Source organism: Neolamprologus brichardi, chromosome 7, assembly GCF_056152115.1.
Source record: "Neolamprologus brichardi isolate AB-2024 chromosome 7, ASM5615211v1, whole genome shotgun sequence".
Lineage (NCBI taxonomy): Eukaryota > Metazoa > Chordata > Actinopteri > Cichliformes > Cichlidae > Neolamprologus > Neolamprologus brichardi.
The window spans coordinates 48,634,835-48,649,838 of record NC_142110.1 but is presented as its reverse complement, the minus strand read 5'-3'; the positions used below and the strand labels follow the sequence as shown (position 1 = coordinate 48,649,838).

The 15,004-nt window shown below is 41.1% G+C and overlaps 1 protein-coding gene across 1 annotated transcript; it reads left to right on the top strand.

The window, feature by feature from the left end:
- The first annotated feature begins 202 nt into the window (after window positions 1–202).
- On the top strand, window positions 203–11,696 carry fam78ab (family with sequence similarity 78 member Ab). Its single transcript, XM_006789003.3, has 3 exons — window positions 203–723; window positions 1,520–1,823; window positions 7,303–11,696. Exons 2-3 carry the CDS (start codon window positions 1,561–1,563, stop codon window positions 7,826–7,828), a joined length of 789 nt encoding a protein of 262 aa, XP_006789066.1. The 5' UTR covers window positions 203–723; window positions 1,520–1,560; the 3' UTR covers window positions 7,829–11,696.
- The last annotated feature ends 3,308 nt before the right edge of the window (window positions 11,697–15,004 follow it).

Below are 15,004 nucleotides of genomic sequence, written 5' to 3'. Positions count from 1 at the left end.
GGGTGTTCCTGTGGGGGCTCTTTTAGGCTCTCAAAAATCACTTACTAATTATATGTTATCAGTTATAATTATAACCTTCTCAAAATGAGGGACCTTTAGCCTCCATTTCCCAGCATGCTTGCAACACTCGCAGAGCGGAAGTGTCGTCAGGAAGACTACTAAAAGCTGCTTCCCAGGCAGCTCAGATAGACCAATGCGTGTCGGGGTGAACCTGCTGAGGCAGAGATGGGACGAGCGCGGAGAAATGACAGCTTGTGCAGGAATTTAGGCTGAACTGCATCCCATCTCTCGGAGCACTGCAGCTGTCCGCTCGATCGAACTATGTAACAGTTGGAATTCCTCCTATCAGAGCTGCATTATACATATTTTGTATCTATATATTATTATTTTTTTATTCAGTTTGACACCTGATCCCGTGGAATGGTCGCAAAAGTTGACCCGGCGCCGTCCTTTTGGATGTTGCGGTGCTCAGTCTCAAACTCGACCAGACTGTCAGCGCTCGGAGAAATGCTACCTCTGTTAACGGGACGCTGAAATTGTTTGCAGTTGGAAGGAAAAGGGAGAGAAGGGGACGAAGAAATAAATAACGGGATCGGTTGTGGAAGGAGATAACGGAATTACCTCTGTGACCGGAGAACTGTGCGAGCCGCCGTTTACGCTGAATTTCTCCAGGATTTCGCCCCAAACAATTCACTGGAGACTTTCCAGTGAATTGTTTTATAGGTAGACTTTTTTTTTCTTCTTTTTTTTTTTTTTGCATGTTGCTTTGTCGGCTTTAAAAACGGGAAAGAAAAAACAGACCTCAGTTCGTAATTGCACTGCGAGAACCTCTGTTCCGCAGATGTAGCGTTCAACGGTACACTTTTCCTTATGAGAAACTGAAGCCAATATTTTAAGTTTGGTAGAACATTTTACGCTTTTGTTAAACGGACTTTCGGCTGCTCCGCGTTACACTAGAGGCATTTTAAACTGTGGGCGTCCACTCTTGAAAACCTCCAATATTTGTGATTAGGATTCTCGTCACCAGCTGGACGCAGTCACAGGGATATATCTTTTGAGTGCACACGCAAAGGAGAATCTGATGCCAAGCTGTAACACAAGTAGTTTTTTTTTTTTTTTGCGTGTGTTAATTATTTAGCTCATATATGCCACGAACCTTTCCAAATGGACCCACTTTGCCCAAAGGCCAGAACTTTGTGTGGCAGTGTCTTGTAACTTTGACAGCATGAAAACATCTGCGCTCGGATAAGAACATTTCTGGTGCCAGAGCCGGTTTTGGTGAAGCTGCCGTTCAAGCACCGGGAAGCATGCGCTCTGTTGCGAAGATTTTCTAGGCCTGCTTTCTTTTGTAGTTTTGGATAAAAGAAAAAGAATGCATGGCTTTTCGTGAGAAACATTGCTTCATATAAATACTTTGTGCTGATAAACCATTTTTTCTTCTCTCTGTTGGGGAAACATGATGTGGAGCCAACTGTGGTGACTGTTTTGCTTGTTTCCATGCGTCTTTCCTCTCCTCCAGACTGCTGGACGTTCTTGTGGACTGTGTTGCTATTTAATGCAATGGGCTGCATCCAGAGTATCAGATGTAAGCCCAAGAGTTTCCGAGACAGCATCGTCATCCTGGAGCTGAACGCTACCATCGACTCCAACCCCACCAGCATCGACGAGACATCCGGCGTGGTCTTGCGCTACCGGACGCCGCACTTTCGAGCGAACGCCCGAATACTGGTGCCACCAGTAGCAGCTAAGGAGACATGGACCATCGGCTGGATCCAAGCCTGCAACCACATGGAGTTCTTTAACACGTATGGGGACAAAGGAATGTGAGTATCCTTGGTCTTGTTGTTGCTTGGTCAGGTGTAAGGAATGACAGCGCATTGAACACACGAGGATGAGATTCAAATATGAAAAAAACAAAAATCACCTTTGACATCATTCCAGCTGATGAATAAATATGCCATTTGAGTTAGTTTGCAAGTGGCATTTTTGCTATTGACACTTTTGGTCAATATCGGCTCTTCTACTTTTAATTAAATGAATTTTATTCCAGTTAGCCAACTGTGAGCTTGGTTTCCAAAAAACTATTCAGATTATTTTGCCATTCTATTAGATTTAATCCACGACAAACCACAAAGAAAGTATCTAATGCTCACAAATGTTAGGGAACTAAATGTGGTTTCTAATGTACGAAATGACCCCAACACAGGGAAACAATCACAGCTTCACACTTGTCTTATTTTTGTCTGAGCAAAAGCTCAGAACTTGAAACTATTTAGCTTACAGATGTGACAAAGAGAAGTTAAAATTTAAGAGGCTTAAAGCTGACACTGTTATAACACAACTTTTTGGGAGTGCTTACATCTTGAAAATGTGAAGAGTCCAAGTAGGAAGACTTTAATTGGATCAAAAAATCTGCCAGGAACAGTTACTGAAAGGACGTCTAGGTAAAAGGTTTAACCAGTTTAACATAAGCAAATGAGCTTGAGTTCTTTAAGTACGGGCAAAGACGAGTAGCAGAAAGAGTCAGTGCCAGCCACCCAACAGAGCCAGAACCTTAGTTCCTGTGTAATTTATGGTTTAAATTGTAAGAATATCTCAGTTTCTGTTTTATATTGCAAATAATGCTAAAATTACTCCTTAGAGAAAATATTTCACAGTAGTGAAACTAGCCTACGGTTGCATGTGGTTCTCCCAGTTCAGCAAGGGCACAAGTGTGCGTCCTGCAAGCAGAACGTCACATATTAGCATCAGTTTTAAAGAATTTAAAAGATAACTGTGAGTGTGTTTTAATAATCGATAGCTCGACTGTCCCCACAACACATGGGCTTTAAGCATATGCTTGCAGGCTGCAAACGCCTTCAAGAGCTTACACATGTATGTGTGGGACACTGTGATGAGAAATAATAGTTGCTGTAACCTTTCTGATGCCCCCTCCTTGGAGTGGAGTTATTTTTCCATCAGTTGTTATTAATAAAGCAAACATGAACAAATGCTGTTTTTAACTGTGCTCATCTCACCCAGGGACTATAAAAAGGTCTCGCTCGCTCTTTAATTTCCTTTATTTCTCAGAACGAGTGTTTACATACGCAGGGTTTGTCTTGTATCATGTGATAGGCAAACGCAAGTCGATCCGTGTGCTTTATCTGTTGACACTGCAGCAGAGGATGTTTGGGTGCTGCACGACTAAGATTAGAGTCTCCTCCCGGACACCCCACACCCCAGTATGGGCCTGTATGACACAGAGAGAGGGACAGAGCCCAATTACTTTCTGAAACTCAGTCTCACTGGGTCTTATTGGCCCTTTTATCTGGCTAGATTTTACACTTTCCATCTTTTGTCAAGATCTTTTTTTTAGATAATGGTATACAAATACATGCTGAGAAGAAAACCCACATTCAAAACCATGCATGCATTTAAAAATGCTGAACTTGAAAAAGACGTTTTTCGCAATATACCAGTAATGAGAATGGCTGCGGTAGTTTGAAACATAGATGAAATGCAAATACATGTATGATCATTTAAACTAGCACCTGTAACTATCTGGTTACGCAGCATATACGTGGTGGTATTGTACCCCTGCGTTTGTCACCTCCCACCATAAAAAGACAAAAACATAGTCACTATAAGCTCGCTGTCACCAACACCAAAAACAAAATAAATGACGCTGATGGCATTATGCTTTTCTCAAATTTTCCATAGCTGTTGAGATAATATAATTTTGGTAAATTTTGTTTTTGACATTACTGGTAATGAATGTCTGATATCATGACTATATATAATTCCACTTACCACATTTTTTAGTCTTCTCAGAAACCACGTAAGTGTACACTCACAACCATTTCATTAGTTCTACTATGCTAGTACCAGCTTGGACGCATTTTGCCTTCAGGATTGGATTGAATTCCAATTCTGACCCTCCCACCCAAATGTTGCAAAGAAATCGAGGCTCATCAGTTCAGGCAATGTTTCTCCAATCTTCTATCGTCCAGTTTTGGTGAGCCTCAGTTAGAAGTTAACAGGAATGGCACCTGGTGTGGTCTTGGCTGCTGTAACCCATTGCTGTCCATGTTCAACCTGTTGTGCATTAAGAAATGCTCTTCTGCAAACCATGATTGTATCAAGTGGTTATCTCAGTTACTATGGCCTTCCTATCAGCTCAAAGCAGTCTGGCTATTCTTCCAAACTCTGGAATCAAAGAGACAAGTTCACTCACTGCTTTTTCCTTTTTTTCTCAGACCATTATCAATAAATCCTCAGACCAGCCCATCTGGCACCAACAACCATGCCATGTTTAAAGTCTTCAAAGTGTCTTAAATCACTTTTCTTCCTCTTTCTGATGCCCACTTTGAACTTTAGCAGATTGTGTTGACCATGTCTACGCACCTAAAACACAGAGTTGGTTCTGTGTGGTTAACTGTTAGATATTTGCGTTAATGATCAGTTGAACTGGTGTACCTGATGAAGTGGCCAGTGAGCGTATAGTAAATGCACTCTTGACTTGAATTACCCTACATGACTGTAACAGATATGGTATATGTATATATAGCACTGTGCTGTATATAGGGGTGTTAGAATGTGCGCACCCAGATGTACAGCAGTGTTTACAGAGGGAAAATCCTTGAATCTCATGCATTCGAACATTGACTTTAAATCATTGTCCAGTGTCAGGAACGCTAAGCATTTATTTCCTGCAAAGACAAACAATGAAAGAAAAGGCTGCCTATTCCTTATGTACATTTTTAAAGGCACACTTAGGTTGTAAGAGATGAGTCTGCTACCGCTGCTGAGACTCTCATACTAAGTAGCTCCTTTGATGCTAATAGAACTTCAGTGTACTGTAATTGGACAGAACAGCCGAGGATGGTAATGCTGCTGATTTCTCTGCCGGCTTTGGATGATGTGCTCGGGATTCTGTTTGCGTCCATCACTTCTTCTTCCCCGTGCACCCATGAGCTTTTAACGAGGCACAGTTTATCGAGTTTGAACAGTTTGTGTGTATTTAGAAAAAAGCATAACAGACATGCACAAAGAAAACAAAACAAAAATCCAATTTGTTATAGCTACGTCTTGAAAGAAATCGTATCCCTGTTGCATATGGAACATAACAGTCATGGGAGGAACATTTACTTCCACAGAAAACGGTGAAGCTCAATGATGATGCAATTATCTTGTTGATTGCTCTGACACCCTGTTGTCTTTACTTTTGTTCCTAGTCTTCAGTCTCCGTGGGCGAGGGGGGTAAAAGAAGCATTTCCTGGGTGTCTTTATCATTTCTTTCTTTCTTTTTTAAAAAAATCAAACAGACTGCTTTCCAAACTATTTGCCCGCAACATGCAAACGAGTGTGAGAGCAAAGGTGCAAAAACAGGAAATAAGCAATTTCACTGCTTGCTTTTGTTCGCAGTTGTGATGAGACCTTTTCAGTGCATGGACAAATCCTCAAAAAAAGCTTATTTAAAATCCTTTCTTTCGGCATAAAGCTTTAACTTTTCATATATAATTCAGTTTTAAATAGATTCTTATTTCGAACACATTTTGGTAGGTAGCTTTCAGTTTTGACATGCAGCGTACGAGGCCTAAGACCGGAAGAATTCTAGGTGACAGGGAATTACAACTATCTTTATGACAGCAGTGGTTTACAGGTTTTTTTTAAGACTTGCCACATGAGCTAAACTACCTCTTCTGTAACATCACACAATTCATTCATTAGAAGTGAATAAACCAGATGTCATTTACTGCATACTCAAAGTGAGGTTTTTTGCAAAGAATTTGTCATATAGTTAAACTCAGTATCTTGGTCAAGTTGCTCAATTTTCCACTGATCCATTTCTTTAAACTTTTTTTTTTTTTATTGCCTATCTATCACCACGTATTCAGTATTTCTGTAATACTTTTAGCCATTTACACCTTTTTAGCCATTTTCTCAGAGATGGATTAGGCCTAAGGCTACACTGAACATTTAAATCCAGCGAGCTTCTCCTTTGAAACAAAGTTTTTAGTCTAACACTCATCTCAATCTATGTCTGGGAAACAGAGACTGTCTTTATTCACGCTAACTCTGAGAGTTACATGTTAAAACTCTTCTGCTTTCCAAATATAGATGATAATTTAGATATTTGCATCTATGGTCTTGCACACGTAACATTATACAGAAACTGACATGCTCACAAGTCACGGTGTAAAAAACGGCCTAGCAGCTCTTTAAAAAAAGAACGAAGAAAAAAAAAAAGTGGGTGAATCATTTTAGTGTGTCTGTGGTTGTGTCACAAACACGACCTATGGGAGGCCATTTGCTTGTGACAAAGCAGGCAGTGAAGGCGCAAACAGGAAGTAAGCCCTATCTCTGCAGTGCTTTCCCCAGGCGTGATCAAAGTTCCTCAGTGTGTAGATGAGCCCGCAGTTCTAGGTTAATCCTCCTCTGATACATGTGCTTTTTTACACTCAATGAAATGAAACACAAGCTTGAGGTTTACCGTAAATCATGCAGTCATAAATGATGAATTGGAAGAATTTTCAACAGAAGGTGTCAAATAATTTGAATTGAGGAAATGTGTGAGTTCATGACAAAATGGAGAGTTGCTGCAAAATGTTTGGGAGGCATCGTATTAGCGGATGAAGGGATCCTTCAGAACAGGAATGCACATTTGCACACAGACACACACGGGCCTGCTATTAGCATGCCTGACATGCTAATCTCACCAACCCCCCTGGGTGAATTCATAAATCACAATGTGAGGCCAGGCGTAGCAGGCTAGTAAGTCATGCGGGCTGGTGATCGCACTGTTATCTCTGTTCTGCTGAGCCTCGGTTTCTTTGAACGAAAGGTAATCTTTTTCCTGCTGCGGGCGGAAAATCGATAGGTGGACAGAGCAGAGATGCAGGGTCGCTTAAGTCGTTCGGTGTCGCCCGCTGTGCATGTCAAAATATTTCATCACTGTATTGGGTTCCAGCTCAGCAGGATGTTACTGCTGGAAGCATCCAGCTGTGAGACTTTGATCCAATTTATTGTTCCTGTCCTGCGTTTGGTAGATAGACAGAAAAATCTATCAACTGAGGAGAAGGCCACACTTGTGGTTCCATTTATTGTGTATTTACTGTTCATCATTTTTGTCAGTGTTTTAAAGGGGTCAAATGACCTAAGATAAAAGGTCAGATTACTGTGCTGCGTCTTTCATACCCTGTTAAGCATTATTATATAACATTTTACATGTGCTTACATCCAGTTTTCCCTTCAAAAACAAATGATTTTAAATAAAGGATCAGTGTCTGTGAATCCTCATCTATGCCTCCTTTCAACTTCCAGGTCAAGTTGGGAACTCCCTGATCTGCGTGACGGCAAGATCCAGGCCATCAGTGACTCAGACGGCGTCAACTACCCGTGGTACGGAAACACTACTGAAACCTGCACCGTCATAGGCCCCACCAAGAAGGACAGCAAATTCGTAGTCAGTATGAATGACAATTTTTACCCCAGCGTGACCTGGGGAGTGCCCGTCAGCGACAGCAATGTGCCTCAGCTCAGCAGCATCTTCCGCGACCAGAGCTTCACGACTTGGCTCGTGGCCATCAATCAGGCCACCTCAGAGACGCTGGTCCTGCAGACGATCCGCTGGAGGATGCGGCTTGACATAAAAGTGGACCCGGAGAAGCCACTGGGTCAAAGGGCCGTTCTGAAAGAGCCCGTGGCCCAGGTACAGCCACAGATTCTGGGAAAGAATGAGCCCATCCCCCCCAACGCCATGATCAAGCCCAATGCCAACGACGCCCAGGTGCTGATGTGGCGGCCAAAGACTGGTGACCCTGTGGTGGTCATCCCACCTAAATACTGACCTGTTTTCCCTCTGACTTTCACTGACTGGCCTTGGATACCTTAACAGTATCATCATCTTTGGTTTCTTTCTTTTACTCCTGCTCCTCACCAGCTCTCACTGCTTTAACTCTTCTTTTTTTCTGTCTCTATATTCTCTCATGTTTGAAAATGAAACCAGCTCTCAGAAAACAAAACAAAAGACCAGCTGTTGCTTTGAGGTACGAGCTTGAACACTTTCTAAAGGCACTTTTGAAACCGGAGAAAATGCAACTATTCTACCTTCAGACTTGGTCGGGTCTCACTGTGCTAAACTGCAAAAACGAAAGAGAGCATTTTGTTTTGTTTTTTTACAGTACTGTATAATTGTTTGAGCCAACCGACGTAGGGTTTGGGAGTCCAGGGCGGATTGAAGTTTTTCTATGACCGTGCGTGTGCAGGTGGATATGCACAAAGGTCATGAACAAGCATCAGTTGTGTTTTGTTTTTTTAATTTATGGACTGGAAGAGAAGCGTATTTAATTGTATTTGATGTTATTGCTGTGTTCTCTACATGACAAATTGCATTGGGTGACATACTAGATTTTAGTACTTTTTAAAGAAAAAAAAACATGCAAGACATTCAATCCATGCTGCCTTACATTACATTGCTTTCCACTGCGAACTTCTTAGCCTTAAACAAAGTGCAATGCAGTATGTGGTAAACTCATGCCCGTTCCTTCCAGACTGTTGGCGCTGGCACGTGTGGGTTTAGGACAGGAACCACAGCACTGAGGAAAAACTCGGGTCTCAGATCTTGGCTTGTGGGTTTCATTTACCTGCTGAATCTATTGTCTTAACAAACGCAACTGGCATTATGCACAGACACAGTTACACAACTGAGCTAACTAGCTGAGCTGTGTTTCAAGTGCTTTATGCAAGAGAGGAGATGCTCTGTGCAGATGGACATACAGAGAGGCGAGTCTCATCAGCAGCCCTCAGCACACACACAAAAACATGCAATAACAACTTGAGCATAAAAAACTCCACAGCTGACCTCATTTCACTTATTTTACTCAAACCTTTACTATTTTAGCAAAGTAGCAGAAAACAAGTTCTCTTTTCTCGATATTACGCCATGTCAGGGCCCCTTGTTACTTCCTTCCCTTCTCAAATCTTTTTTTTCCACCCATCCTGTCTCGCCTCCTCCTTATCACATTGCTCACATTGAGCAATCGATATCTGTTATAAATAAGAAGGGAAACATTTTTTAATAAGTGGTCAATGAAAACAGCAGTCTGTCTTTTGTTTTTTTCTCCTGCAATCTTTTTGTCATCTCACGGGTATCGCGTTTTTATTGCTGCTGCCATTAATTTGCCTTCCATCTAATTTAATCCAATCATTTGTCTTCTATGTTAACAGACTTTTCTGTTTGTTTCCCCGCCGTCCCTCACCCTCAATCACTTCTAATCTTTATCTACCACCAGTGCTCCTCCTCCCACTCGCTCACTTGTTCACTTCCTCTCTGCCTCTTTTATTTATTTTTTTCATCTGCTGTCGAGGCTGCAAAAGCAGAGCAGGAGGCATGCGAGTTTGATGCTCAGTTGGCATATAGATGACCCACTTCTCCTTAGCTCTTGCTGCAGAAATGTGGGGCCCGTCTTTTTTTATTTCACCGCTGGCGCACGAACCCCCCTCCCCCCCCCACCACACACACATAAGGAACGGGCTCTGGTCAGCTAAAGATCAACGGTCGATGAAACGATGCGTATTTAAGTGCTAATCTTTGAGAAGGGCTTTGGTGGTGAACTGAAACTGCTTGCAAAAGCGTGAAGAAACAGGCTAAATTTGGCAATAAGGGAGGAGGGGGACAGGGGTCATTTACTTATCAATGGTATCCCAAAAAACTATGGGTTGTGTAGACAGTTTTTCACTTCCAGTTGTTCGAAGCATCTTGCAATTTCCTTCTGCCCCCTCCCCAGTCTCTGTGTGTTCAGCGCCAACTAAAGAAATCATCTGCATTCAAGTCTGATCTGCTCGTGCATTTCACAAAGGTCACTGGGCTGCTGTTTCAGAGTCCAAGCATCATACGCTGTATACCACCAGACTTGGTCCGGTCCTTCAGTGGCCCCACATCAGCCACTTTCACGTGAGAAAGCAGGCAAACACAAATGTAAATAATCACGATCTGTTCCACATAGGAGCGGAGTTTAACTAAGGTGACGGGTAACATCTGCGTTTACCTCGAGCAAAGAGCAGGCGGCTGGGTGGAGGGGTGGGGAGCGGGGCATGCTGAATGTGAAGGTGACAACAAACCGGATCCAACTTAGATCTTTGCAGCAGCTTAAAAATAACACTGGCATTTTCAGAGAACTTGGATGTCAAGTTGCTTCAGCTTGTAGTGAAGGTGATGCCGCTCATGCTGCGAACCCACCGACCTCTCTCGGGCAATAAGCGGCCCGTCTGCGCCGCGGAAAGCCTCGCGATGACCGATGGACACCGTGGATCGTACTCAAGTTGGACCACATGTAATGTAATTAAGTGCTGACACGCAGTCACTGACTTTCAGTGTGTGCGTGTGCTTTAATTCCCGCTGGGAGGATTTAGGCAAGATGAGGAGTTTCACTCATGTGCTTATGCTGTTGTTGAGTCATGACCCTCCCTCTGTCTTTCTCTCTCTATTCACCCTCATTCACACACATATAAGCAGAGTGCAGGGAAGGTTGTGTCCTTGTCATAAAATGAGCTTGCCCTCACAAACACACAAAATCACCCCGAGGCGAAGGGACCAGCCTGGCTTGGTATCTGTTTGTCACAGCAGTGTCACATTGGCAGTGAGAACTCATTTATCAGCACGTGGACCGTCTGAACACATGCACAAGCCATATTCAGCAGCACGCCTGTTTACTAGAAAACAGGAAATGCTTCGCAGCATGTAAACATTGTATTGTAATTGTATTGTATTAAGATCAGAGAGAATTAAAGTACCGGGTTCACCGAGTGGGTGCCTGCCAGCTATCAACAGCATTTATGTAATACTGAAGGCAAAGGGCACCAATTGTCTTCTGTGTGTGTCTCAATCTTTTGAGCTTTGTGTAGATGAAAATGTGTGTTTTGTGTTTGTGCGGAAACTTCAAAAATGCTGTATGTGCTTCCTTGACTAAGCCACAGAAAAACAAAACCACAATGTTGTACTTTTGCTGTACAAATGGTGAAAAAACAAAGGTGCCAAAATTGGACAAAGCCAAAACTATGCATTGTTTTTAGAGCAAAAAGCTCTTGGCACTTAGTGACAGACCTGTTTCTTTGGTTGTTTTTTATTGAATGCACGTTTGTATTTCCAGAGAAACATTACGAATATAGCCATGCTAGTAGGGCTGTGCCAAGTGAGTGTTTCCTCTCCTAAACCCACACCCTTTACAGTTCCTGTGAGGACTGCTAGCTTTGTTTCATTTCCTTATTTAGTTATCTAGTGAACTAAATTCAAATAGAGTTCACACTCAGGACCACCTGCCTTCATTTTCCGGCTTTTACTTTTGGCCATACCCCACGAAAGTTAGTATTCCACAGGTGCTGCTCCATTGTGCTGTTCTCCTCGTGTCAGCGATTATAAGTCGTCTTTTAATGTAGCCCAAAAGATAATAGGAGCAACTAAGTGTGTCCCTCCTTTCTTTTTGGTTTGTTTTCTGGAAATACAGCACTGAAACAGTTCAGGCCGAATGTGTTTTTTGGGAATTTTTTTCTGTTCCGCTTTGACTTTTACACCAATACTTGAAAATGGGTCAGTTCTGGTAAAATATTTAAAACTGTGAAAATGCACACCACTGGGGAAACAAACCCTCAGGAAAAAAATAAATATATATATAATATAAAGAGGTCTTTTTCATGCCTAATAAAATGTAGAAATATTATGCACAGTCTGGCTTTTTTTTTTTTTTTTACACGTGCTATTCGTTACCTGAAGATGTTGAAAACTTATTTGCAAATTATAACCTTTATATACATTTCAATTCAGTGAGGAATCCTATATAGTCACGGTAAAAAGAAAGGACACCTTAAGGTTTGATATATAAGAAATTAATAAAGGATTATCTGGTCCTTACCAGGTCTTACGATAAGGTAAATACAACCTGAGATGAACAACACACATCACACAATGTCACTTTTCTTAATTTAATTGCAATTTCTTAAACATTTCAATCAGGTTGAGATCTGGACTTTTTTAAGCCACCCTGTTGTAGTTTTGCGGTTCGGGATTCTTGTTCTGCTGTAATTTAGCCAAGCTTTAGCTGCCAGACAGATGGCCTCACATTTGACTCTAGAATACTTTGGTTTACGGAGTTTATGGTCAACTCAGTGACTGCAAGGTGCCCAAATCATCACCCCTCCACCACCATGCTTTATAGCTGGTTTTTGCGCTGATATGCTGGGTTTGTTTTTGTGTCAAACATGGTGCTGTGGATTAAGACCAGACATTTCCACGTTGGCCTCACTTGTTCAGAGAACAATGTTCCAGAAGTCTTGTAGCTTATTTGATGCAACTTTGCAAACATAAGCTGTAAGCTGGGTTTTTCTGGAGGAACGAATCATTTCCTGGCAACCCTTCCAAACAAAAGGAAAAATGTATTCAGTCTTTTTCTAATTGTCATGAATTTCGGACATTTAAGATGCTAACTGAGGCCTGTAGCGCCTGAGGCCTGTATCTCTTGGGAAATTTGGTGTCTTGAATATTTCCCACTTGTGAATAATCTTCCTCATTATAGAATGATGGACATCGAACTGTTTGGAAATGGTCTTACAACCCTTCCAAGATTGATGGGCACCAATAACTATTTCTTCAAGATCATTGCTGATGTTTTTCCTCCTTGGTATTGTGTTAACACACTCCTGAATACTCCAAAGTCCCCAAAATTCTGCTTTTACAGAGATGCATACACTGGTTCAGTTAATCAAGTGCATTTGATTTGCAGCACCTGGCCCCTACTATGAAAGTAACGCAATGCTTCTGCAGGATTTATTTTGTTAAATAAGTAATGACACATAAGTTTTGTAGTTAATCTCAGGTTGCATTTCCATAATCATAAGACCTGCTAGTATTATTCTTATTCAGTCCTCACATGTAAAAATCTTCACTTCAAAGAGGGTGTAGTTTCTTGTACTTTTTACCATGAAAGAAAAAAGAAGCTGATTATTCCCACTGATAAATGTATTGATTTTATTAGTAGACCACTGAGCTGATGGTTCCTTGCTGCCCAGCATACATTCATCCATATGTGTCACTTCGGGGTGTTTTTCTCTATGATGGATGGTGTTTTCTTTCAATGTGTACAAATCAAAGGACCAAGCATGCTCTGAACCAGAACAAAGACAGGCAGAATTTAAGAGCTGAACTGAAAAAATCTTGAAAGCCTGCATGCATACGCACAAATCCCCCAGGCTTCACATACACAGCAGAGCACACAGTAGATTCTCGTAACACTGGTATGAATATTACTACTTTATGTGTGCAATTATGTCACATTTTGCTGATGGCAGTAAAGCAAAATAAATATGGGACATTAAAAAAAGGACAAGAAGGGATTTAAAAAGATAAAGTCCAAGAATGCAGTAAAATATGGCATGGGCTTGTGTGCTCAGACAGTATATCATTTTCACTTGAATTTGATTTAACAAAGCAGCAAACGCAAATGTTTTCTGTAGATTCTTTGCAGTCAGTAGAGCTGGAACTACTGAACACCTGGGGCCAGATGTATAGACAGACACAAATACACACAAAAACCAGTGTACGCCTTTTTCCACACATATATTGGTATTTAGAGGAAAAAGTGGGTCGAAAATGTTCTTAACTACCTCACAGATACTTGTGTACACAGAATCATCCATATTAATATGCTGAATTTTACAAATCACAAACTGCATTGTAAATAATTGAGTGTGTACTAAATTCTCTCAAGCCATTTTGTATTTTACTGTTGTTTAGTGCATGAAACTCATGCTTTTTCTTTTTTTAACCTCTAGCAGGGAACTTTGTTCTCAGCCTGCAGAGTTGAGAGCTCTTTCTACAAATTGCTCTATGTATCCTATAGAAAAGTCTGTGTGCATATTTCTAACTTTTTGTATGCACAATATTAGCTTAAAAATAATTTTGGAAAGACTCCAAAACTGCACAAAATGATAGGAACATTTTCACATGAATGGTGTGCAGGGGCATACGTCGTACTTATTCCCATTGCAGATCAAAAGCTCTCCGATGCAGACTGTTTGGATTTGGAGACCACAGCTGTACATGGATTTAGAAATCTGAGATGCAAAATGAATGAATAAACTCACTTTTTAAATATTTTCAATTATAAAATATTAAGCTGGGAATATCTGTGTTTTTCATTTTGTCAGTCAATGCCATCTCTTAATTCTTTTTTTTTTTTTTTTTACTTTTCTCCTGTCTGCGTCACACAAATCTTTAAAAATGGGTCACTGTCAAATAGTTGCATTTGTATAAGTAAGAACAGCTAGGAACCTTTTTTTTTTTTTTTAAAAAGATGTTATTTAAATAGGAGAAAAACAAGTGCACTGGTTAGGGACTACTTTTGGTTGCTTATTAATGCATATTTGGTGCATTTGAGGATTTTGCAGGTAAAAGTTACTACTGGTTTCTTTCTTTCTTTTTTGTGTCAATCAGACAAATTTTGTCTTCACTCTTACTCATCTATGTGTTCTGTCATCCAAACTGGAGGTATATATGCATAGACATAACCCAAATTCCAAAGGATTTCATCTTCAAAGCATATGAAACAGTTAACAGAGAAATAATCAACTTAAATTCTGACATTCAAAACTCTCATTGGATTTGGAATTATTTTTCTATCCCATGAGCACAAAATGTGTGAGTTTAGTCAAGTAATTTGTATGCAAGAGGACACATATGCTGAACAGTATGGATTTTTCCCCATCTCACCTCCGCCACGAGTCTCACAGGACGTCTCACAGCCCTTTGTTGGGTTCTTTTAATTTTCCGTTCATCGCTTGTGACCCCATATCTCAGAGAACCACCTCTGCAATGGAGGACACTGACTGTCCAGCTTTAAAATAACAAAATATGTCCATTTACGAAACAAAATCTTACACGCGGTCGCGGGAGACTAAAGAAACGCCAGAGTGACGGGTGGAAGGCCATGTGTAAAAAAAGGGTTTTGTCCAGCAGCCTCTGTGTGTGTTCAGT

Excerpts from the sequence above, each read along its gene's own strand:
- fam78ab (XM_006789003.3), top strand. The coding sequence starts at position 1,561 with ATGGGCTGCATCCAGAGTATCAGATGTAAGCCCAAGAGTTTCCGAGAC. Across the intron at positions 1,824-7,302 it reads ACGTATGGGGACAAAGGAAT|GTCAAGTTGGGAACTCCCTG; the intron begins GTGAGTATCCTT and ends TTCAACTTCCAG.